The sequence below is a fragment of the Chlamydotis macqueenii genome, chromosome 1, assembly GCF_036417535.1.
Source record: "Chlamydotis macqueenii isolate bChlMac1 chromosome 1, bChlMac1.mat, whole genome shotgun sequence".
In the NCBI taxonomy this organism is placed as follows: domain Eukaryota; kingdom Metazoa; phylum Chordata; class Aves; order Otidiformes; family Otididae; genus Chlamydotis; species Chlamydotis macqueenii.
In genome coordinates, this window is record NC_141556.1 from 94,215,829 (window position 1) to 94,241,434 (window position 25,606).

The following is a 25,606-nucleotide window of genomic DNA, read 5'->3' on the forward strand; positions in this document are numbered from 1 at the left end:
CCCGGCAGTTGCAGCCGTTGCTCCAGCCCCCTCTCTCCCCTGCCACGTACGGGCGGCGGCGGCCGTGCCCGGGCTCGAACGGGGCGGGGGCCTCCACCGGCGGGACCGCAGAGAAGCCAGAGTAAGAGAGCGGGGATGCTCGCCTCCCTCTCCCCGCGCTGCTCCCGGGGGGAGCCGTTGCCGCGTGTGTGAGGGCGGCGGGAGGGGTGGTTGCGGGCTGGGGGTGAGCACCCCTCCCCTTCGATTCCCGGGGCGATGCGGCCCTTGGCAGAGCGGCCGGGAGGCCCCATGCTTCCCCCTTAGGCCGCGCCGGAGGGAGGCTGAAACCGGCCCCCGGCCTCTGCGAACTGGGGAGTCGGGGCCGAGGGCGAGCAGAGGCCTCCCCTCCCTCCCTCCTTCTCTCCCTCCCTCCCAAGAGGGATGTTCCCTTGCTCACCAAGCTTCTTTCACCTTGGGAGCCGGAGGAACTGCTGACTGCTCATTTCGCGGCAGGGAATGGCTCTAATTTCTGCTCCCCGTTGGGTCGGGCCTACCCTTATCGGAACTGGAGAAGAACGAAAAGAACTCTTCTCCTTTTTGCTCGCCCCCTCCACCCCCCAGTTATCTTGGGAAAACTCTCGTGACTCCGTCGAATGGGGTTTGGGAGGCAGTGCTGCTTGCCCCTGTTTCAGTATGCTTGTTCCTTGTCTCTGTTTTGACAGAGAAAAAATGAAGTGGGAATGCCTATTCTTCCCTTGTATAGGCAAGGCTTATTTTTTTCTGCTGCAATGCAAAGAGGGTATGGAAATTAAAAATGGTTATGACATTAAACATTATGACTTTAGAAGAGATCCTGATGTGATTGACGTAGATTGCACAGTCACTATCCACATGCCCCGCTTAGATTGGTGCATGATGTGAATAGAAAGTGAGCCAAGAGGAGAGGAAAAAGTCTGTACCTCCAAAATGCATGTGGTACTCTGGGAAGGATAGAAGATGTCAGTGTGATTCTTATGAAAAATAGTCGTTCTTAAGCAGGAAGATGTTAATGGGTTTTTATTTTTTTTTTCTCCCCCTCAAGAAAGTAGACGCTTTGATTGGTTCTGTTAAAAAGCTCATTAATGTGCATTCTGGATGTCTTCTCTGAACAACTCTTTCAAGGGAGCCACCCATTCAGCTATGTCACAGTGAGGAAAGAAAAGCTTAGATGTTTGTAATTCAATAATTAGAACATTTCACATAGTTTTCTGTAACAATTGGTAGCAATTGCATGTTTAAACTCTGTCTCTTAAAACCTGGACGCCTTCAGAATGGAGAATAGTTGGACCAAAAAAAGTGCATTTAAATGCTTTTCTGTTACCTTTTTGTAATCATTGATAGACAGACAGTGAATTTCTGTGAGTAATGTTGGTAAAGATTATAGTTCTGTAAGTACATTACAGTAGCTGGTTTCCTTGCACAAAGATACAAATGATGCATTCGGTCTGTTGAAATGCCACAGAAGCTCAGGTGTGTCCACCAAAATGTGTATCTTTAGGAATTACAGATGAGGTTTGATTCTTACTGTTACCAGTTTTTAATTAATTTATATTGCCACGCTAAAGAAGTAAAACCAATGCCTAGCTGTCATGTGTAAGCAAATGAGATGGTAGCTAAATGAACACTCTTAAGTTAAACTGCTCTTAGATACATTGTCTGTATCCCTTAATTGTCCATTGCAGTAAATTTTACCTGAAGCTGTAGCAAGATTGGGGTGGAAGTGACATCTTTATTTATTACTTATTTCATGACATGTGAGCAGGGGATCAGAAAAGTAGTCTCTTCCTGTTCATCTGCCTAGTATGTCACAATAGTTTTACCCTCCCTCTCTCAGGAGTGAGTACAGCCCTTTTTAAAGGTGAATGTTTCAGACCAAGGATGAGGGGAGCAGCTGCCAGCATATGACAACAGAAGAGGGGCTTTGTCTGTTCTCTAGGGTTTGCTTGCTCTCTGCTTCTGTTCTGTATGTCTCATGCATGTCCATTCCAGTTTACTTCCAGTTGTGTTGAAAGAGGAGAGCTGGGAAACTCAGTTTCATGTGGATGAGAGGAACTTGCTTTTTCTCTCGGTTAGCAGCAAATAATCAGGTCATGGATGTTTGTGATTCACCACGTGTAATGGAGAGAGAGACAAGGAGAAGAGTGCCGAGTTGGGTGTGCCCGTTGGGTGGGAGGAAGGAGCACAGTTGTGTTCTCCATTGGACTAGGCAGTATGCTAAACCATTGTCTCTTGGCTCTGGGCATGAAGCACTTGTGTAATAAACAGGTGGACTGCAAAAAACTCAGCCAGCTTGTCACATAGACTTCCCAGCAGAAGAAAACACAATCTTAAGCTGACTTGAGGGCAGATCATATTTTTAGGTGGTTGTGTATTTCTGACTGCATTTCTTTGTTCTTGTCCACTTTGTTGGCTCTTCCTGTGGTGAAGTGACATTACTACTCCTTGCCTCTTGGTAGTCTGCCCTAATGCTGTGCAGTCTGTCCTTGAAGACACAGTACGTAGTGCCACAGAAGCTTCAGCCTTGAGCTAAATAATAGGCTTCTAGGTTTTTATACTGCTTAATCTATCAAAGTTTATTTTCTTTAACTTAACTTGGGATTTCAAGATGGAGGGCATACAAATAAATATTTTGAGACTGTTGGGGAATATCATTGTCCTGGAAGGAAACATATTACTGTTAGGAATTCCTACATGCAGTTAAAAAATTGAGAAAAAATAAACTTACATTATGAAATTAATACTCCTATTCAAGACCTGTTTTAGTTGAACTTTAAACTCTCTGATACTCAAAAGTATAGATCTGATTGTTACATTATGGATGAAACAGTGACTTTATTTTTGTTGAGTGTATTTAAGATGTTCTAAAGTGAAAGATTGATGTGAAATGTATAATTCTAAGGAACTGTGACCATAAAGAAGTATGTCCTGTTTTTTTTTTTCTGATGCAGCTTCCTGTTTTCTGCCACTGATAGTGCATGGCGGCTTATCCTAATTCTGTGCCGAAGTAAGGTGGGAAATCTGTCCAGTAACACAGCATCAGTAAGACAGACAAGGTAATGATAAATGTCTGGTTTTGGAAAGGAGGTGAAAAAAAAACCCGTGAATGGATGTTATTTTATTTTTTTAATACTTTAAATTAAATCAAACAATCAAAAACCTATGCTTTTACAACAAACTTAAAGTGTTTATTAGACTGAGTTGATGTGCCTGCAATTGAGACTACTATGTTGCAAAACTCTAAGAATGCATTAGTGAGCATTAACCATATTTAACCATATTATAAACTTCACTGTTTCATCATAGTGTCTCAGCAGCAACCTGGCTGTGTTAATTGCAGGTCGTTTTTCTCTGCAATTAGACTGTATCCACCTGCCTCCTGTTATGTCTGATTAGGAGAATGAGTTTTGTTCAGTAGTTGCTTGGGGTTTTTTTTTGTTTGTTTGTTTTGGGTTTTTTTTTTTTTTGGATGTCATTGGGCTGAACAAAGGGATTTGCATGAAATGTTTGCTTTATATTAAGTCAACTACCAAAAAAACCAGAAATTGTTTTGCAGTCTAGAGATAGCATCGTACCACATCTTTTTAATGCAAAACATTGCCATTGAAACAGTACAGTTCAATATATATAGGTGCATTAAGGTACGATGTATTAAAGGCTTTAACTGAGTGTCTTTTTTTTCTCTGGGAGGAGAGAAGTAATTTTCAATGTGGTACTTTAAAAATAGACTGACCAAAGCAAAATTCAGTTTTCTTATAAAGCACTGTGTTATAACATCCTTAGAAGTGAGGGAGAAGTAACGGCACATCTCTACCATGAATTCTTTTTGCACAAGAGAACCAACAGCATGCTTGCCTGCATGTGCTTTGGAAATGTCAATTTTGATGTGTAGAGCTTCCTGCTTTTTAAGATCCCCAGTATTTGTACTTCAGATGTGAAGATAACTGCTTCTTTAATTGCTCCTCATTCCAGATCTATTGTTTTGGCTCTGTCCAAAACAGTGAAGAAAAAAGGGGCCGTTTGACTAGCTATCTAGACTTTTTTTTTTTCATTCCACTGCTCACTAACTTCTCTGTAATTTCTGATTTTCTTTTAAAAATAAGGCATTTGTGTTTTTTAAAAAGAGAGATGCCTTATAATTTTTGAATTGTCTTATGTAAAGTGTTAATGATATAACTATGACGTATGTGCTGCTTGGACACAGGATAGCTTTGCTGCACTTCCTTTTAAGTTGGGGTTTTCCACCTCTCTTAAAGCAGTGAGAGTAACTGATTGTTCTGACCATGTACTGTGACTCTGAACCTAATGAGTAGCTAATGTGTGGTCTATTGAGCAGCTTTTAAAAATCTAAAATCTTGGTTAAAACATCTCAGTCAAAATTTAGAAAATTTTTCCTTTTTTTTTTTTTTTATCTTACTTTCTGGAGAGGAACCCTCAATGTGTTCTAATCATTTGTATAATAAAACCAATGTTCAACTCTTTGTTTATTTGTTCATTTGTTTATGGAATAATGCATGATTCAACTTGATGCCCTTAATAAAACCACCTTACCACTTATAATGTTTGAAATAAGATATTTTGTTCAGACAGTCTTTTCTTGAATGGAAAAAGAAAAGCCCTTTGCTGGTTCTCACAGTTATGGGATGTGGTGTATCCAATATAATGTAAGGTTGAGAGCATTCACTACAATTTCACTTTCCCCGAGAGAGATGTATACAGGTATCTCAAAAGTAAATCCTAGGGAATATTATTTTATAGCTTGTCCTCCATGACAGTTCACAGCTGCTATCTTAAAAAAAAAAGTTTGAAATTTCTAAATGTCACACATACTTAAGAGCTGTCTGACTTTTAAAAAAAATCTTTACTTTTAAATTCTGAGCACTGGGAATTACTACAACTATTGATTTGAAGTGTCTGGTCTTACAGAGTTCTCCTTTGCCAGTGAGCTCAGTTAGTGTATTGTGCAGTTTGTTATTTGAGTAAGTAGTGCATCATAGAATGTGTCTGAGAGAGGCTCTCTGGAGAGCTTCCTAAGAGTAAAGTGTTCCAAAGATGGAAATCTTCAGAACTGTCATCAGATGGATGTAAATAACTAAGAGTTTAGCTTTCTAAAATGTTTTTAATGTGGTGTCGTTAACAGGTCTGCAGGTGATAAGGAATCCACCATGAATGGACAGCTGGACTTAAGTGGGAAGCTGATCATCAAAGCTCAACTCGGGGAAGATATTAGGAGAATTCCTATTCATAATGAAGATATCACCTATGATGAATTGGTGCTAATGATGCAAAGAGTTTTTAGAGGAAAACTTCTGAGCAATGATGAAGTCACAATAAAATATAAAGATGAAGGTAAGGTTTAATTACTACTGTTGAGGTTTAATTACTACTGTTGCTCTTATATAATTTATCTAAAGACAGAAACTGTGAAATTCACCTCATTAGTGCTAGACAACCGCAACCTTAAGGAGGAAGGGCTTTCCCAGAATAAGGCCTTGTTTGAGATGTATGGAAGGAGACTTGTGGTCAGTATGGGGCATGGATAAGTTACTTGATTTGTGAGAGAGGGATGTTATTCATAAAATGAAACTCAGAATGAAGTGATAAAATCCAAAGTCTCTAGTCAGATCAAAGACCATGTAATAATTATGCTGGTGTACAGTAGAAGAGCTACATTACTGAAGCATTCGTTTTCATTTTTCTTAGTAGCTCTAGGGAACTTTAGCACTGTCTGTGGTACCTAAAATGTAAAATAACTTCTGTTCCTGTATCTAGGCAATGAAATTTTACTTTGAATTACCCTGGAACAATTTCTTAAGGTTCATGAAATTTTTGGGAGACGTTGCTTATCAAAATTGATATGCAATGAAGGGCTAATGTTTTGTGTCTTGATCTCTAGTGGGAGAGAGCTTGGTAGATTTGTGGTGGTTTTGTTTTTCATCTTATCACGTAATCAATTTCATTTTTCTTTCTGGAATGGGAAAGGTGAAAGGAGATTGATGGATGCTTTTTCATTCAGTTAAAGTTTCCAGCCCCATTGTGTGTTCTTACCTGCTCTTTAAGTATAGTTCTCTTTCTTTGTGTCCACCTATGTTTGTCTTTTTTTGAAGAAGATAATGGTACATGATAGAGATTGTAATTATGGTTTCATTCTTTGGTTGAATTCACAGCCTAGAGACCTCCTAATTTAATTTTATGTTTCTCTGTCTCAGAATGTACTTCACTGTGACATGAAATTTCTGTATATATTATCCTAGATGGCAATCACTGCTAAGAATATTTAAGCAGTGTTAATATTGGGGGAAGCTGCAAATGATGAAGGAAAAAGTTAATAGAACCAAGCTTCAGTTTGATTGTCATATGAGGACTGTGCTATTCTTGACTTCGTTTCAACTAAGATAAGGTTCTTCTTTAAATCTATTTCAGTCATTAGAGGTGTTGGAATATATGTGTTCTAGCTATTTCCATTTTGTTATTTATCCCTCCAAACCAGGAGGAATGCTTATCTTCATCTTTTACAAGGAGATTTCTTAAGTTCGTCTAAGGACTTCCACTACTTTTACAACCTTAATGTGGGTACTCTCAGAATTCACGTGCATGCTCTTTGAGTGTTGGAAGAATTCTTCATCTACCTCTCCTGGCTTTGTTTCTTGTTGCTGTAACATGTGAAGCAAGTGATCTTCAGGCCTGGATATGGGATTTTCCATTTAACATTTTTGCAATGTTAACTGTGGCTTCATCAAACTATCATGATCCTCGAATTGAATACATTTTGTTTTTTCAAACTTTTATGCTTAATTGGAGAGGCTAGGCAATTTTAAATCCCAACATTTCTGTCTCTGGATTTGTGGACTAAGGTAGTCAGAAGCATATTCGTAAGTTATATTTAGGTTATGTGATGCTTTTATTAATTATCAGAGAAAAGAAGTTTCAGTTTGATTACTGCTTTGTGGAGTTATGTTTTATATTCAAGCTGTGCTTTCAAACTTCTGAACTAAGCAGATTGCTCTACTAGGTGTGAAATAACTTTCCTGTCCTACTTGAGGTTCCTGAATATGTAGTAAAACCCAGTGTCTGGGAAAAAAAAAACCCAAAACCCAATGAGGAGTGCCAGCAGTGAATTTATAAGAATCAAAGAGTACACTTGCATCTTAAGCATACCATGTTACTGAGTTACATGATATGCTAAGGCCCCTAAGGCGCCAATAATAGAAAAGTTACTTTTTTTTTTTTAAGTTAAGCTTGAATTTAGAATGCCTAATGTGAGAATGACCTTTTCATTCTTGTTCTTCATTACTTTGCAGTAGAAGTTGATATCTTTGTGTCAGAGCCAATAATGGGTTATTAAGTCATGGTGTATGTAGTCAAGGTGGTAAGCTATTCATTAATGTCTCTACCTTTGGGTTTGAAAGGGGTAAATTTAGTAAGTGAAGAAAAACTACATTTTTGAGTGAGTTTGTTTGTTTGTTTTTTTCCAAAATTGAATATGAAAAACAAGGTTAAATATAAGAGTAGATAAAGCTAGTGGATGAGGAAGTATAGGTGGCAGGGCCAAGGGATAGATTTCTAATGTCTTAAACATTTTGAATTTCTTCTAACTTCTAATGTAATAGAAATTGGAAGGCATCATGATAATGCAGAATTAATGCTAAAATACTTTCCACTCCACTGGTAATTTAAGGTAGTCACTAGCTTGTACTAAAGATTAAAAAATTTATCATTGGAGTAGCAAGGAATTTTTAGGGTACATGGGAACTGAAAGCTATGCCCTGTGTAAAAACTAGAAAGATAAGCTCTTGAAATAACAAAATTAGTGGAGAAAATAAAGGAAAGTCTATTTTACTCTTCAATAGAAAATAGTTAAAATTGTATATTCCTATCTATATTATGATAACAGGAATTAAGCTTCATTGACATTCTTCAAAATGAAAAGCTTGTTTGATAAATCTAATATACTTAGATTGCCAGAGTTTTGTATGGCTTGACATATACCTGTGAATCCTAGCATGCACACTACTGGGTGATAGTGTGATGGCTGTCAGTAGGAATTGTAGAACTGACCTTATGCTTCTAGCAAGATTCTGTACTTGGTGCTTTTCACTCTTTTTTTCTGCTAGCAACTTAAAGGCTAAACTTTAATCATTGTTCTTAACTGCCTTCAACATAAATGTTGAAATAGGTGAGGGAGAACAAGATGGAATGATCTGGATTCTTTTTATTGACATTAATCTGTGTAAACCATGTGTATTAATATGAATTTTCATTTGACTGTGCAGGATAAACTGTTCAGAACATGCACCTTTGTTCCTGCAGTGAATCTGCGTGTTGAGTGGTATGACAGAAAAGCATCATAAGATGGTCTGTTAATGTTGCGCACTGGCAAGAGAAGTAATAATTTATTGTGTAAGCAGGACAATATGGAATAGAAGGGCTTTGTGTTAGGCACCACTGCATTTTGGTATCAGTGGTTAGGAAAGGATACTGAAAAGCTGGAGGAAGTGTTTGAGTTGGAGGAAAAACCACACTTTACTGCCAAAGAGAAAGAACTGTTTACATTTATGAAAGTTACTCGTCTAGGGTCTGATTGTATAAGCCTTATTCTGGATCAGAATGGCAAAGAGGGACACTGTTACCCTCCCTTTGACACTGGTGAGGCCCCACCGGGAACTCTGTGCTCAGTTTTGCCCCCTGCACTCCAGGTTAAAAAGGCTTGGAGAAACTGGAGAGGGTCCAAAAGGATGAGGTGAGGATGGTCAGTGGCCTAGGGCAGATGGCCTCCAGGGAGCATTTGAGGGAGCTGGGCTCCTTCACTGTGGTGCACAGGAGGCTGAGAACATCGCTAATGGCAGCCCCCAGCAAACTGGGAGTTTCAGAGACTATTGAATCCCAGCTCTTCTCAGTAGCACCAGATGGCAGCAATCATAAACTGCAGTTTGAGAGGTTGAGCATGTGGAGCAGGTTGTCTCTAGTGGGGTTTTGGAGCCTCCGTACTTGGAGACTTTCCAGTCTCTACTCAGTGAATCCATAATGGATATTACTATCAGCCAGTGTTTTTTGAGATTGTGAAAGTGCCAACAGGACATACAAAAAAAAAAATCTTTGTTAGTATTTGTAAGATTCCTTCTTTATTTTGTTAGAAAGCAACTTCTTTGAAGACTGATGGGCATTGTTAGGTGGGATTAATGGTACTATACTAAGAAAAGCTTCCATTGCAGAGGTGTTACTTGTGGTCAGGTTATGACAAAATTAAAATATGTAGTTCTTCAAATTTTGAGCTTTTACTCAAGTTGCCATCCTGTGTTTTACAACTATTCGTACTGAACCATGCATTTGTTTGAAATTTTTAACCATAACTTTTATACGGTTGGATCTTTATGTCACCAGTGCATAAGTAATAGCTCAGGATTTTTAGGTAGTCATCTGTAATTAAAAACACATTTCTGTGTCTGTCTGCAGAGCCTCCTTTTAACAGTGTTTTAGGGAGGAACATTGGTAACCTGAGTCGACTTTGTTCCAAGCTGTGTGTCATTTGTCTAATGCTGTTGCTTCTGAAGGTGAAGCTTCACTAGACAGTCTCATCTCAGTTCCCAGTCTTCGTGTTCTGGAAGGAAGTGGTCCTGCTATCCCTTTTCTTTCACTCTGCCAGTACACGGGTTTTCCTGATAATGCGTTCCTGTTCTTTCCTTTGCACTGCCTAATTTGTGTTCATTTAATCCATTCATATATTAATAATCTGTGGAATCTGTTAATCCAGTAGGAAGTCTGTCCTGCCAAAGAGAATAGTCTTTTTATCCATGACCTTGTTGAGTAAGTAAGATGTTAATGTGGTTGTGTATTGTCTTGACTCAGGTTAAAGATTGTGAGAGACCAGACTTAATGGGAACTTGGTATCTCTTTTGGGCATTAAGAGGATTGAAGATGTTCAGTGCTTTATTCATAGCCCTTTGTATCTTAAGTATACGTGACCCCATACAGTTCTTAGTGGTTTCTGAGGGCAATGTGCAGATTAATTAAGATGCATCAGGATTCAGAGTTCCTCTGAAGTCTGCACAGAAAAATAAATGACTGAAAGTTGAGACTTCATGTCAAATTCCTGGTTTGAAAGGAAAGATTTATTCTTAAACTTGGACATCTTCATGTCTTCATTCCTATTTGTGGGTTAAGGCTGATAGATATTTTTACTATTCACTTTTACACAACAACTTTATTCTCATTCTCTTGTTGAAAATGAGTCTTGTGCCTCAGTGTTCCAAGTATGACCTGAGAGAGAGTTCTAGTCACTTAAAATTTTCCCTTGTTAGTGTACGTGTTTCGTTTTTATAAAAATTGAATTGAGATTGGCTTGTGCTTTCTATCTTGACTCTCCTGTCTGTTCATCAACAGTACAGTTTTGGAACCACTTGAAATGGGCATATAACTTTAACTGGCAGCATCATTCTTTCTGGTGTTGGCCTTTGTGAACTCTTAGCTCTAATGTTTCATCCTGTATGCAAACATAAAAGAGCAACAAGCTATATGGAACTTTGAAACAACTGATGTCAGAAGACTCCCTTTTGGAGCTGGTCATTCTGTGTCTTACCTTCTGTGGATAATTTCCCTGCACACTGACTCTTGCACTAAAATAATATTTGTGTTGCGTTATGTACGAGTTTAACTTGTGGCTTTGTTGTGATATGATTTAAAAAAAACCCTGTTTTTGAGGACTTAAGTCTAGAAATAATTCTTCCTACCAAGTTATTACAGATGCTTTTAAAATCAACAGTATATGTCTCTGTACCTCAGGGAAGGAATGATATAAGTAATGACAGAAAAAACCCTCTTATTAATAGGAGGGTTTCAGTTTTCTCATCCTCGATATAATATGGTACCCTTTTGTAACAGTGTTAATTGGTAATTTTCTCTAGTAGCTTCAGAATGAAATAGAGAATGTTATTTTTTAGTAAGGGAGTAACACTTCTGCCCTAGCTTGAATTTCAGTAGTTAACAGGCTTTGTTTTTAATGTAACTTTTGCATGTTCTTTTCAGATGGAGATCTTATAACAATTTTTGATAGCTCAGACCTTTCCTTTGCAATTCAGTGCAGTAGGATACTTAAGTTGACATTGTTTGGTAAGTAGAGAAGAATGTTTGTCTGTCTCTTTTTTTTTTTTTTTTTTTTGTGTGTTGTTTATTGAAATTCGTGCAGTGGGCTTCACTGGAAGGTACTAAAAACTTTCAATTTGTCACCTCAGAAGAATGAAATCACTAAGTTAAAAATACTGGATTAACACATGATATCTGTTTTCTCTTTTGATGTGACAACTTTTGGAAACTGAAACTATTTCTTTTTAAAAGATTGCTTACAGTATTTCGCATTCATATCTATACAGTCAAGTGTTTTTTCTTAATGTTATTTTCCATGTTATCTTCCACTTTAGCATTTGTGGGGTTTTCTTCACAGGTGTGTTAGAAACTTAAGATGATTATAAACTTGCAGTGTTACTAGTACGCTGCTAAAAACTAACATTAATTGCTTAAAGTTGAATAGATTTTAACACTTATCCTTTGGCCTTTAAAATTAAAGACCTATTTTATACAAACTGCTACTGGTAAATTAGTACATAGTTACGAGGAATAGCAAGCAGCCTTTAACCTGAATGCTGACATTATTCATTAATTGCAGCAGTGTAGTGCGTGCTGTCTCAGTTTTAAAGATAGTCTCTAAAGGAGCAGCTTTCCACAACCATGTATGATATTGGTATTATTCAGGGTATATTCACTCTGCAGTTTTGCTACTGTGGATTATGCTGAACTGAAATTATATTAAAGGAACAGTAAACTCTAGAGTGAGTTCAGTCTGTGTTGACCAAACTGTATCACTTGAAACTATACAGAGGATGATGATACTACAAGCAAGTAAAGTTGGGAATTCTTTTTTTCAATTTTAAACTGAATGTCAAAATGTTACTACAGTCTTAAATGTATCTAACTACTGTTTTGCAGTAAATGGACAACCAAGACCCCTAGAATCTAATCAGGTGAAATACCTGCGTCGAGAGCTGATAGAACTTCGCAATAAAGTCAATCGTTTACTGGACTGTTTAGAACCACCAGCTGAACCAGAGCTTTCTACTAATCTGCCTGAAAGTGGTAGGCAGCCTGGCAAACAATTGTTTGATTTGATTTGCAGAGTTGTGTGCAGTTTAGCAAAGTGAAAAATGGAGGCTTGAATACTGGTTGTGATCATTCTTAATTGTTGCTTGATTGTTTCAGAACTTAATTTTTAATGCTTCAGTTAATTCAGAGGCAGAATTTTTATTCAAGTTATTTGGAGTAAAGCATTAAGTTAACTTAGTAATAGAACTTCAAAGTCTGAGTTTTTGTTGCCATGTATGAAAACGCTGTATCTAACCCTTGTGAGTCATGACAATGTTTTGAGAGGGCTTTGAGCTGAATTAATAGTTTGTTGCTGAAACGTTCTTGCTCCCAGCTGAGCACTCCCACTGCTTACTTTGGGCTAGCTCTGGTGCTTATCTTGTCATGTTGCTAAGCAAGTTTGATTCACTAAAACAGTAAAAAGCAAATTCAGCAAAAATTATATCCGCTTTTTTTGCCAGGTTAGGAAATTGAATCCACACATTTTGAGCTCAGACCAGCATCAGAGCTGTCTCAGGGTAAGCAGCACAAGGGTGCAGATAGGGGTGGGAAAGGATTATCAGGGGTGGGAAAAGTGGGGAAGGAAGTCCTTACTCTCGCAGTTTTGAGGCAGTGATCTCCTAGCTTAGGGCTGTTGAACTGTAAAAACTATACTTCTGTGTGCTTAACCACAGATTTTGGGTAAGCTGGACACAGAGAATAATAACTCAAAGTCATGGAGTACAATATTCTGAGTAAAGAGCAAACTGAGGGCTCCAGCCTTTCTTTTAGGAAGCTCTGCTTTTGTTTTTTACATGTCAAAGTTTTATTGGTTTTGTTTAAAAAAAATCCTCACCCCTGTTCCTACAATATAAGCAATTACTAATTTCAGTGATATACCATGGATTCTGATAATAAACCATTTGGAGGAAGGTTAGGGTGATGATACCAGAGTGTAAACAAAACCTAGCCAGTCTAAACCCTATCTGCACTTGTTTGTTTCTAACAGAAAATGTGAAACTTTACTAGGTAAGGGGTTTCTGAGTGATTCAGTGTACTGGTGTACTTGCAAAGAGATGAACTTCACTTGTCAGCATATGAAGAACTCAGGAAGAAAGGGATAGAGGGAAACAAAAACTGCACTTGATAAAACACTATAATAAACTATCCTGTAAGTTTTCTTAATTTTGAATTATCTGTAGGGAAGTCATGTCAGAAAAATTTGTTTAAGCAGGAGCCTTGTACCTCTGAATTTAAGACAAAGTGATAAGTAGTACTGATACTCTAGAGTAACTTTAAGTAACTGTACAGTGAAGCCTAAGCTTTGTGATTCATCACAGTTTCAGGTGCATCAGTGGTTCATCACTGTTATCCTAACATAAGCATTTCAACAGTTAAAACATTTAAAAAGCCTCCACAGCTATGCAACTTTAAAGTCGCTGTAGGACAATAAATATGTATGATGGTGTTTCAGTTCTCAAGAATTAATAACTGAGCATTTTGATTTGTAGATGCTGTCGATGGTAGGGAAGAAAAGCCTGCTGCTTCTGACTCTAATGTTAAGCCATCTACTCAAGTTATAGCAGCAAGCATGTCTGCATTTGATCCGCTAAAAAATCAGGATGAAATCAGCAAGAATGTCATGTCAGCGTTTGGCTTGACAGATGATCAGGTATCAGGTAAGAATACATCTTAGGAAAAGGAAAGCAAAACCTGTTCATAATCAATGACTCAAATCTTAATTTGTAGCAAAGCATTTGTATTTTGGATATATTAAGCTGTGTTCTGTATTTGCCATTTCTTTTCAGAATTCTAAAACTTGATATATTGACATGTAACTGTGTTTACTAACTTTTGTATACAAAATGTTGAAATGTTGCATTGTTTTAGCACGATGTTTTAACTTGGAGTAGAAAAGGGCTTAATTTTCTTAAATTTGAATTACTTAAAGCTATTGTATAGAGTAACTTAATTGGTATCTGCCAGTGACAGAAAAACAATATCCACTGCTCTGCCTTAGGGTTTGATATTGCGGTTCAGCTTATGTTCTTGGCTTGTGCTTGTGGTGTTTGGGTCAGTCAGAATGTTTTTATATGACCCCACCTTTTCTCTGTTTCATTTCAAAAGTAAATAGTGTCAACTTTTTTAGTGTTAACAGAAAGGAATAACCTACTTGTTTGAGTTCTGTTTATTCTTGAAGAGCTGTGTAACTGTTGGCCCCACCTAGTAGTAGAATGCTAAACATACAAAAACTGATTATACTAAACTGAATGCAGTCAACTCAGGACAGGAAAACTGAAGTTATAAAAGCAACATAGAATGTAATAGGGAGTGTGGTGCATAATATAGAGAAGTGATTTTGCACAGAATCTGCATGGGTCTGGCAAGGTTTAATGTAGCATTGAACCCTGAAAATAAAGCTGCTGTTAGCTAAGAGGATTTGCTACGTACTCTCAAGTTTAGAGCAAGTAAATTTTATATGGTGTGTGAGGCAATTAATAATACAGATGGGCAGACTAATAGCAATTGCAGCTTGTTTCTACAGCATAGCTGCCTTTGCAAAAGTGTGGAGTGATAGGAATGGATCTGCACTGTGTGACTGCGACTGTGCAAGATCCAAAGTTGTACCTGCAGACAGAGTGGTTGTCTCCAGACTGGGGTAATGCTTTGTGGAACAGTCCTACTAAGTGATCTCTTCCTCCATGGAACATTTTGGGTATTGTCACAGCATCATTATTTCACAAGCCAGATAAGTTTTCAAGTACCATCAAACCTTTACAATGGGCTACCTCTGAACAATGAATTGATAAAGTAAAATATGAAGTACAACTGGCATAAAATTGGAGCTCATATTTGAAGGAGTGGTTTTGTCTTTTGATACAAAGCCTCAGTGTCACTTGATGTTTTGATCATATCATCAGTGATACTTCAATGTTTATGTATTCTCCATAATTCTTCTGATAGAGTGAACTGACTCGACCATACTTTGAACGTACAAAGAACTTCACAGAGGACCACTTAAGCAGGATATAAGAAATCCCATTTCTAAAGCTGTAATCCTGCAGTTAGGTATATAAAGGCAAAACTAGAAGTAGACAGATTTGATTAATTTTTCCTTTAATAAGGGTAACATGAAAACACAATTAAGAGCTTGTTGGATGCATATTGTCTAAATATAACTTTTTCTTAAAATGGAAAGTGAATTTGCAGCAATTCTAATACTTGTCGTTAACTTAAAGCACATTTGAAAGTAGTGTCTCATAGGTAGCATTCGGTTATAGTATATTATGCCCATTCACATGCATATTTCAAAACTTCTCACCAAGGCAGAGAAAATCTGAATTCTCTGTTTCCGTACTTTCTTTGGGTGCTAGCTGGAATATTTTCAGAATTATCAAAGCAGACAGTTAGTTTTAGTCTGAAGCCTGCCGTATCCTGTCTGGGAGTGTGAATTTAATACATTCCTTGGAGTTTTTCTGTTCACATACTGTATGACTGTTGGTGGAACACTTTGTTGCCTGGGCCCATGTGGGCCACACTGAAGCACTAGTGCATTTGAACAGTTTCACGCAGCCTTTCACCTTTGCTCCAGATGAGAAGGAATAGGTGTGTAGGTGCATATTCTGTCCAAATGTAGCAGGTCTTCAGTGTATGTGTGCAAGGTTAATACCTGAAGCTGTGGAAAAAACATGTTGTCACCAAGGATTTTATCCCACAAATGGGTCAGGTTCCTTGGAAGGATGAAATCTGAGTGACCTAGAGACAGATGGAATTCCTCCCCTGAAAATATATTTTCAGAGGAGAGTTTAAATGTGCAAATATATTTGGTTTTAGCTTGGGTGTGACACTTTCAGATGTAAGTCTATGGAAAACTGGAAAAATTGTTAAAAACTTTTTAAGTGAATGGTCTTGTATTAGATTTTTTAAAATTCAAACTCTCTGTTAATTTCACATACTGCGACATAAGCTGACAGAGAGCTTATGGGTCAAGATTAGAGGACGGGGACGGACAGAGGACATTACGGTGGGGGTCTGTTACAGGCCGCCTGGCCAGGAGGACAGAACAGATGAGGTGCTCTATAGGCAGATAGGAGCAGCCTCACGGTCACAGGCCCTGGTCCTCATGGGGGACTTCAACCATCCTGACATCTGTTGGAGGGACAACATGGCAGGGCACAGGCAGTCCAGGAAGTTCCTGGAATGTGTGGACGATAACTTCCTCCTGCAGGCGATAGAGGAGCCGACAAGGAGGGGTGCCATGCTCGACCTTGTGCTCACCAACAGGGAGGGACTGGTGGGGGATGTGAAACTAAAGGACAGCCGTGGCTGCAGCGACCACGACACGGTAGAGTTCAAAATCCACGGGGTAGCGAGGAAACTACGTGGCAAGCTCTCAGCCCTAGACTTCAAGAAGGCTGACTTCGGCCTCTTCAGGGACCTGATGGGCAAAGTGCCATGGGAGGCGGCCCTGGAGGGAAGAGGGGCCCAGGAAAGTTGGTCCACATTCAAGGAGCACCTCCTCCAAGCTCAGCAGAGGTGCATCCCGATGAAGAACAAGTTGGGCAAAAGGGCCAGGAGGCCCGCGTGGATGAGCAAGGAGCTCCTGGACCAACTGAAAGTGAAGAGGAAAGCCTATAGAGGGTGGAAGCAGAGACAGGTAGCCTGGGAGGACTACAAAGAGGCTGCGCGAGTGGCCAGGGATCGGGTGAGGAAGGCTAAAGCCCTGGCAGAACTGAATCTGGCCAGGGATATAAAAAGCAAAAAGAAAAGCTTCTATAGGTATGTAGGGGACAAAAGAAAGTTTAAGGAGAATGTAGGCCCCCTCCAGAAGGAAACCAGTGTCCTGGTTACCTGGGACATGGAGAAGGCTGAGGTACTCAATGACTTTTTTGCCTCAGTCTTCACCGATAAGGGCTCTTGTCTCACCACCCAAGCTGTGGAAGGCACAAGCAGGGACTGCGAGGACGGAGAACCACCCACTGTACTCGAAGAGCAGGTTCGGGATCATCTGAGGAACTTGAAGGTGCACAAGTCCATGGGTCCTGATGAGATCCATCCGCGGGTCCTGAGGGAACTGGCGGATGAAGTTGCCAAGCCACTGGCCATCATATTTGAGAAATCGTGGTGGTCTAGTGAACTCCCTGATGACTGGAAGAAGGGGAATATAACCCCAATTTTTAAAAAGGGGAACAAGGAGGACCCAGGCAACTACAGGCCGGTCAGCCTCACCTCTGTGCCTGGCAAGGTCATGGAGCAGATTCTCCTGGTAACCATGCTAAGGCACATGGAGAGCAAGGAGGTGGTTGGTGACAGCCAACATGGCTTCACCAAGGGCAGATCGTGCCTGACCAATTTGGTGGCCTTCTGTGACAGGGTGACAGCATCAGTGGACAAGGGACGAGCAACGGATATCATCTACCTGGACTTGTGCACAGTTTTTGACACTGTCCTGCACGACATCCTTCTCTCTAAACTAGAGAGGCATGGGTTTGATGGACGGACCACTCGGTGGATAAGGAGTTGGCTGGATGGCCACACTCAGAGAGTGGTGGTCAACGACTTGATGTCCAAGTGGAGACTGGTCACGAGTGGCGTCCCTCAGTGGTCCGTGTTGGACCCGGCCCTGTTCAACATCTTTGTCGGCAACATGGACAGTGGGATAGAGTGCACCCTCAGCAAATTCGCTGGTGACATCAAGCTGTGCAGTGCTATCGACACACTGGAGGGGAGGGATGCCATCCAGAGGGACCTTGACAGGCTGGAGAGGTGGGCCTGTGAGAACCTCATGAAGTTCAACCAGGCCAAGCGAAAGGTCCTGCACCTGGGTCATGGCAATCCCAAGCACAAATACAGGCTGGGTGGAGAATGGATTAAGAGCAGTCCTGAGGAGAAGGACTTGGGAGTGCTGGTGGACGAGAAGCTTAACATGAGCAGGCAATGTGCCCTTGCGGCCCAGAAGGCCAACCGCATCCTGGGCTGCATCAAGAGGAGCGTGGCCAGCAGGTGGAGGGAGGTGATTCTGCCCCTCTACTCTGCCCTGGTGAGACCCCACCTGGAGTACTGTGTCCAGTTCTGGAGCCCCCAACACAAGAAGGACGTGGACCAGTTGGAGAAGGTCCAGAGGAGGGCCACGAAGATGATCAGAGGGCTGGAGCACCTTTCCTATGAGGACAGGCTGAGAGAGTTGGGGCTGTTCAGCCTGGAGAAGAGGAGGCTCCGGGGAGACCTGGTAGCGGTCTTCCAGTACCTCAAGGGGGCCTGCAGGAAAGATGGGGAGAGGCTGTTTGGCAGGGCCTGTTGTGATAGGACAAGGAGTAATGGTTTTAGAATAGATGAAGGTAGATTTAGATTGGATATTAGGAAAAAATCTTTTACAATGTGAGTTGTAGAACACTGGCACAGGTTGCCCAGAGAGGTGGTGGAAGCCCCATCTCTGGAAACGTTCAAGGCCAGGCTGGATGAGGCTCTGAGCAACCTGATCTAGTCGGAGATGTCCCTGCTCCTTGCAGGGGGGTTGGACTAGATGACCTTTGAAGGTCCCTTCCAACTCTAACCATTCTGTGATTCTATGATTTTGGTTTTGCTTTTCTAGGACCACCCAGTGCCCCTGCAGAAGAGCGATCGGGAACACCGGATAGCATCGCTTCCTCCTCTTCTGCAGCGCATCCCCCTGGTGTTCAGGCACAGCAGCCACCGTACCCAGGAACACAGCCACAGACTGGTCAGGTGGAAGGTAAGCAGCGTGTTTTTCTGCTATTTAAGACGTGAATGACGGTGTCTGTGTCTGAGTGGTCAGTAGCTAAGACTTCCAATTAGAAGACCCAAAGTCGATACCAAACTGCAAATTTATTTGTGCCATTGGGCAAAAAAACCTTTTTTCCTCTCATGCCATTCAATATAGAAACGGCAGGTGGAGCAGTAGCTTTATTTAAAAGGGTAGGTGATGTAACATGAGGAGGATTTTCATCGTACTGCGTTCTACTTGCATCTGTGCTCATTTTACTGTAAGGCAGATTTATGTACACTGCACTTTACAGCTATCCGAAAAACTTAGTTCATATGATACCCCATGTGTTGTTGCAAACTTTCACTCAGCTAACAGTTTGTTGGCTTGTCTACTATGAAGCAAAAACGTTGTTACTCATTACTCTTTATTTCTGTCTAACAAAACAGAGCCATTGCTGCATTGCTTCTTTACCTTGTATGGCTCTGGGCTAGTCAGGTTAAACGTTGTAACTATCTCCTATGCATTGTACTCTTCATATGTAACCCGTGAGAGCATCGCTTGGTTCTCCTTTAAAGCTTAAAGTCTTAACTCTGATACTCAGATTCCTTTGTACTGTGCCCCCTTTTATGTGTTATTTATCTTGTAAAAACCTATTCAGAGGTTTGCTACATTTGGGCATCTTCTTTCAACTGATATTTGTGAAGAGCACTGAGCCTTCAGACCTGCATAGTTCTGGGTGAAACTGTCTGAAGAAATGACTAGCTTTGCTATTTCTACCTCCTTACAAAGTATAATGTGAAGTTGTTTCTGTGTTAGTGTAGAGACAAGTAACAACCCTCTGCTGCTTTTTGTACTGACATAATGCTGAGGTAAATTTGAGGCATTATTGAGGGTGGTGCCAGTATTCACAATCTTTTGGAATATCCTGCCTGAAGGGCATCAGTAACTGCTGGACAGAACATGCTCTTGTTAGAAATTAGTTTTAAAATATTAGTTCACTTCTTAATAAACCACCTCCCCTCACTCCAAACTGTACTTCTCTCCCATCTTCCCAGTATTTGGAGGATATAAGTAAAACAGTGGTGCCAATCATTCTGGGCATACAATATCAGGGATTATTTTTTAATGGCATTCTTTGCCAATAAATGATGTTATGATAATTATAATTTATTATTAGTTATCATTATTTGTGAATACTAAATCAGCTCACCTCTCTGTACTGATAGTGATGAATGGCTTGCCTCCCTTGATAGAGTTTTACGCATCCACTAGTTTGAATTAAATCAATACCACAAAGAAGTTTCAGGGTAGTTCTGTCTCTTGTGGCATGCCTGTGCTTTTATACCACTAAATGCAGTTGCTGAACACAACTGGATGTTGTGTTCACTGTGGACACTTTTTTAGTCTTTCCTAAAGCAGATGTAAAAGTTCATTTGCATAAGCACTTCATAATCTTCTAGGGAAATGAATGCTGTGTGACTATATACCTATTGTGTCTTTTCTTCTGAATTAAGCTAAAATGGCTGTTTCAGTGCACAGGAACAATGGTAAATGCTGGCAGATCCTTGACCACAATAAGCACTACGTACAAACCAGACACTGATTCTGTAGCTCACTTGTTTTCAGAGTGAAATCCAGTGAGAGGGAAAACTGTATGTTTAAGGACCCATAGGATCCCTGAATGCATTCATGGCTGTAAATTAAGAACACTTTCTTAAATGGCTCTGGAACACCTCTCTGCTCCTTCCTGACACTTCAAGCCTAGTGAGAACAGCAAGCTGCCTCAGAAAGTTTCGGAAATCTCCATGCAGTTTCTTTCTTATCCTTTTACCTGGAGTCTCCAGCAGGTGCCAGTGTGGTCTCTCTGTTAGCCTGTAGGTAATTGTTCCAAGATGGGCAGCCTCCTGGTTGTTATCCCAGAACTTCCCTATAACAACTGAGTTTAAGAAACAAAAACCATACTTTCTGAGTTTCTTTTTTTTTTTTTTAATTATCAAGCTAACAGACTTAAATTCTTTTCTAGCCTTGTGTTTAACTTTCTTTTTCATCCCATAATAGTTGCATACCAAAGGCTCTGTAGCAGTATAAAGTACTTCGAAAACCTTAGTGTGAATGTAAAATTTTGTTACTTCCAACTGCAAGTACTGCAGAGAAAAGAAGAAAAAAAGGAGTCTGTTAAAAGCAGCGTTCACAGGGGTCTGAGAGGACTTGGAGCAGAGCTGAGTTGCTTTTGTCTTGTACAGTTCAGAAGATACGGCTTACAGTATATCTATACAGCGTGCTGATCTTTGCAGAATGAATAACAGTACAGTAACACTTTATAATAGTAAAGTTTCCATGTCTGTTCCAGTTCAGCTAAGCTTTAGTTTTGGCAGATAATTGTCTTGGTTCTTTGACTGCCTGTTACTAGCTTGAAAAACAGCAGAAGCATAAAGCCTAAACAGGGCCCATAGGTTAAGTCTAAACAGATACTCTGCCTCCATTTGCCAAGAAATTTGAAACAGTGAATTTAGGAAAAATTTGCATTGAATTGGAATACCCAGGCTTAAGAATGTGCGGTTTTGTTTTTGCTTTAGGGTGTTTTTTTGCTATGAGACCCTTAGGTCTCATAAGAAAATTTGGCTTACAGCAAGTCAGCTACTAAGAGATGGATGACTTCTGGAAAATGTAATCAGAATAAATAATGTACCACTCTGGTTACAGTACTTTGCAGAAATGGGTCTTTAAAATCTAATATAAACAAACAATCTGAAGATGTGTTTAACTTCTGAAGTACTTTAATTTACAGTGTAAGTTCTGGAGCAATTATCAAGACACTTTTAAAGATTCCTGCTCTGTTACTCACCAGAGTAGCACTAATTAAGGTGTGTGGCTTCTGGCATCCTCTGAAAATATGCAGTAGTAAGCCTCACATATCAAATTAGAACTATGTATTCTGTTACAGTTAAACATCCTGTAGTCTTCAGAACAGAATGGTTCAGAAACTAAGATCTGTAGAATTATTTCGGTTGGTAATTAGGTAGAACATACTCAAACTTCACTGTGTTCAGATTTTTTAAAAAAGTTTTTACATGTTGTGAGAGGATTTGTTTCTGTGATTCAAAACTGTTAGGATGTTGTTTACTGTGTGTTTATAATATAGCTAGGGTACTGGGCTTCAACTAATTAAGTTTTTAATCCATAGGTCAGATGTATCAACAGTACCAGCAGCCTGGTTATCCTGCTCAGCAGCCGCAGGCTCAGCCTCAGCAACAGTATGGTATACAGTACCCAGGTAAGCAGCTCTCTCAAACCGTGGTTTAGATGTAGAACCTCTCCTTCAGTGCCCAAACCTCTGAGCTCCGGTTCCTGAACCAGTGGGGCAGGTCAGGGTGCTGAGCAGCCTGCATGCCTGTGATTCTGATGAGAACTGGTATGATTCAAGGATTACCAGTAAGAGAACACTGTAGCTGTCTGTATTTTTAATATAGAGCTGGGGTTCTGGTATCTCAATCCTTCTTGATTGTGACCAAAAGCAGACTTCAGTATTGATCAACAGAATGTGTTGTTAGAAAGGTAGGCAAAATGAAGTATGGGATTCTAGCAAGTGACCAGAACATCCCAATTTAGCTTCCTAAAGTACTGGAGGTATGTAAAGATGGTCCCTATTTCTTACATCTCGTATGATCTCCGTGTACAAAATTTAGTGGTATGAACACTAATTATAGTTGTCACTGAGTATATCTTTAGCTATAATAAATACTGTAATTTCAGAGAAACTTTCAAGTGATATTTTTTTAGCTGTTGATTTTGCTGATACCTTAAGTAAAGATGCCAGTAGGCTTTTAGCAGAAGAACACTTTAGTGCACTAGTGGTTTATGTGCAGTCAAATATGAAAAGCTGGCTTTTGCGTATACCCAAAATAAACTTCACTTCATAACTTTCAGTTATTTACCTTAGAAGCAGCTGGCATCTAATAATGCGTAGTATATGCTAGGAATCATAATCCACCTAAAGTACAGGGATGAACCTGTAGCAGATTCCATAACAAATTGCAAGTTGCTTAATACTTTCAGAAAATGATACAAAGCATTTATCATTCTTTGTTTTAAACAGTCTTCCCTAAACTAAACAAAAGACTCCCATACCATTAAGTGGCTTAGAATAGAATATATGGCCTATTTTTTGGTGTGCAATATATACAGTGGGAGTGCATTAATTTTGATGTAGCTGAGAACACTTGCAGAACTCATGAAGAAATTCCATGTTTATCTTGGATAAGAACTCAAGAAAACTTGGAACTGAAGGTTTGTGCCTCAGCCCTTGTTCCTGTGCACTGTGTGAGAGCCAGTTGATTTGGGTCTCTAAATGGTATCTTGTTCTCTGCAGATCTCTCACCCCCACATTTGTAATTAGAAGACAGTGACAGACTTTCTGAAGTCTAATTTCAGAAGATGTAAAAGCCTGTTGGAAGTAGAAGGGTCTATCTGACTTTCTTCAGGCTTAAAAATTGACTGGGGGGAGGGGAAAAAGGAGTTTCCATCTGCTTTCTAGTCATACCCTACCATCATCTAATTTGTTATTTTACTGGAGAAGTTCCTGTGAAAGCTGTAGTGCGATGCAAGTTCTGCATTCTAATCAACATCTTCAAGTAAGAATGAAACACCACCAAAACTGATCTGGGGCTCCTGTGTTTCTCGTAACTTATTTCGCGATTAACCTAATCTTTCAGAAACAGTCTGTTTTTTGAGCATCTGTTGACAGCAGCCTTTGAAGATCTTGACTAATGGGATTGTTTGTTTTTTGTTTGGCTGTTGTTCCCATTGTCTCCTTTCAAACCCATGTCCCCACAAGAGCAGGATCTGTGCCCACTCTAGTAGACCTTCTAGACAACAATGTGGTTACTTACTCATGGTAGTAAAAATGGACCCTTCAAAGGTTTGTCTCATGAGTAAATTTTGACCCCAGTTTCAAGGTGAGTTTCAGAATTTACTCCAGCGCATTCTTCAATCCTTACTCTTTCTGTTCAGGGCTGTGCACTTTTAATAATTTGTGTGTCTGGTGTTTAATGCTGACAGGATTCCAGTCACTGGAGAGGTTGCATTGCAAGTAGCTGCAGGTGTGTTTCATGATGGATAAAAGTAGCTATGTCTTCATAAAAGGACTTTGTGTCATTTTAAAGTCTTCAATAAGAGAAATTCCTTTTGGAAGCCATTTTTTTTTTTTTTACAGAAAAATCACATTTGGGACATGTTTAAATGGAAGCTTTGTACCAAAGTATTCTGTTCTGCACAACTTTTTTTCATATTTAACCTTAAAGAACTGAAAACAGTTATGATTTAACCAAAGGTATGACTTATATTAAGCCCTAACAATATTTTCATGACAGTTTAGTTTTGAGTTTTTATTTGGGAAAAAGGTTGCATTTTGCCTCCTTTGCCAATGAAGACCTTTTATTTTTCATGTGACATGATGGTAAAAATATGATTTGTCTTTTTTTTTTATTTCTCGTCAGTCGCGGGAAAGCTGTTATGCTATTTGCCGTGTTGCGGTGCTGCCAGGGTAGCGCACCAAAAACCAGGCAGTGTGCGTATGTGAAAGGCAGGAAAACTTGCAGTTTGTTCTTGGTTTGCCTTTTCTGTGCTTACCGTGCTGTTTTGTCTTTGTCACTGTAACCACCACCAAAAAAAAAGGTCTTTCTGCAAGCGCCCTTGGTTCTCTGCTCTCTCTCACCCCACCTTGATCTCTGCCTTTCCAGCAGGCTACAGCCAGCAGCAGACCCCCTCGCAGCCAGCCCAGCAGTTCCCGGCCTACAGCCAGCCGCCAGCCCCGGCCGCCGCCGCCGCCTTCCCCGGGCAGCCCCAGCAGCTGCCGGCCCAGCAACCCCCCCAGTACCCGGGGGGCAGCTACCCCCCGCAGCCCTACACCACGCAGGCCTCCCAGCCCGCTCCCTACAGCGGCCCCCCCGGCACCCAGGCAGCCCCTGGCACCTACCAGCCGCGGCCCGGCTTCACGCCTCCGCCCGGCAGTACCATGACCCCCCCACCCAGCGGGCCTAACCCCTACGCCCGAAACCGGCCACCCTTCGGCCCCCAGGGCTACACCCAGCCAGGACCTGGCTACCGGTAAGGAGGCGCAGCTGAGCATGGGTGACTCCATCCCAACAGACTCCAGGATTTTTAATTGAGATTCCAAAACGGTAATGAGGTGAAACTATAGCTGTTAATTAAATTCTGCTGGGGGGAGGGGAACAACCAAGTGAACCTTTCCTGCTTTAAATTGTATACGCTTTCTAGTTTAATTTGGGGCTGGGTTGGTTTTGGGAAACACTACCTACATGTCTGTAAAGTGATTGACGTTCTAGCTTGCCTTGTTTGAAGGAGATGAAGATGCTAGTTGGAAGTTTAGCCCACTTACCAGGCTTGGTTTTACTAATACCATGATGTACTAAATTAGATTCATTCTGGAGGTCAAACTAGATATGATGTATTATAAATTGTAATGCTCACATGGAAAACTAATAAAAACCCTGAACCTGTTGTTTGCCTGGTCTTGATTTTAGAACATGGGTAATACTGAACAAGAAAACTGCATTAAGGCAGGCGGGCATGCTGGGTGTGCAGATACCGAGGTAAGATCAGTGCTGCTTGGTTTGTAGGAGAAGAGACACATTTTTTAAGTGTGTAAATGGAGAAGTGGTGTGAATATGGATTGCTTTTGCCAAGGTTATGCAGCAGTAGGTGGTTTTGCACTGTCTGCTGTTATTAATTGCC

General features: G+C 40.4%; 1 protein-coding gene across 3 annotated transcripts; it reads left to right on the plus strand.

Annotated features, from left to right (window-relative positions):
- TFG (trafficking from ER to golgi regulator) lies at positions 1-25,370 on the plus strand. 3 transcript variants are annotated; one of them, XM_086762353.1, is made up of 9 exons: positions 1-121; positions 2,967-3,071; positions 5,156-5,364; positions 11,038-11,121; positions 11,995-12,141; positions 13,638-13,805; positions 18,719-18,859; positions 22,038-22,127; positions 24,592-25,370. In XM_086762353.1, exons 3-9 carry the CDS (start codon positions 5,181-5,183, stop codon positions 24,960-24,962), a joined length of 1,185 nt encoding a protein of 394 aa, XP_086618479.1. In that variant the 5' UTR covers positions 1-121; positions 2,967-3,071; positions 5,156-5,180; the 3' UTR covers positions 24,963-25,370. The 3 variants fall into 3 exon arrangements, with proteins under 3 accessions (XP_086618479.1, XP_086618465.1, XP_086618471.1); XM_086762339.1 differs by lacking the exon at positions 2,967-3,071 and having other exon boundaries at positions 10-121; XM_086762345.1 differs by lacking the exon at positions 1-121 and having other exon boundaries at positions 2,972-3,071; positions 24,595-25,370.
- The last annotated feature ends 236 nt before the right edge of the window (positions 25,371-25,606 follow it).

Coding starts and splice junctions, on each gene's coding strand:
- TFG (XM_086762353.1), top strand. CDS start 5,181: ATGAATGGACAGCTGGACTTAAGTGGGAAGCTGATCATCAAAGCTCAA. Junction 12,142..13,637: donor TACTAATCTGCCTGAAAGTG/GTAGGCAGCCTG, acceptor TTTGATTTGTAG/ATGCTGTCGATGGTAGGGAA. Junction 18,860..22,037: donor ACAGACTGGTCAGGTGGAAG/GTAAGCAGCGTG, acceptor TTTAATCCATAG/GTCAGATGTATCAACAGTAC.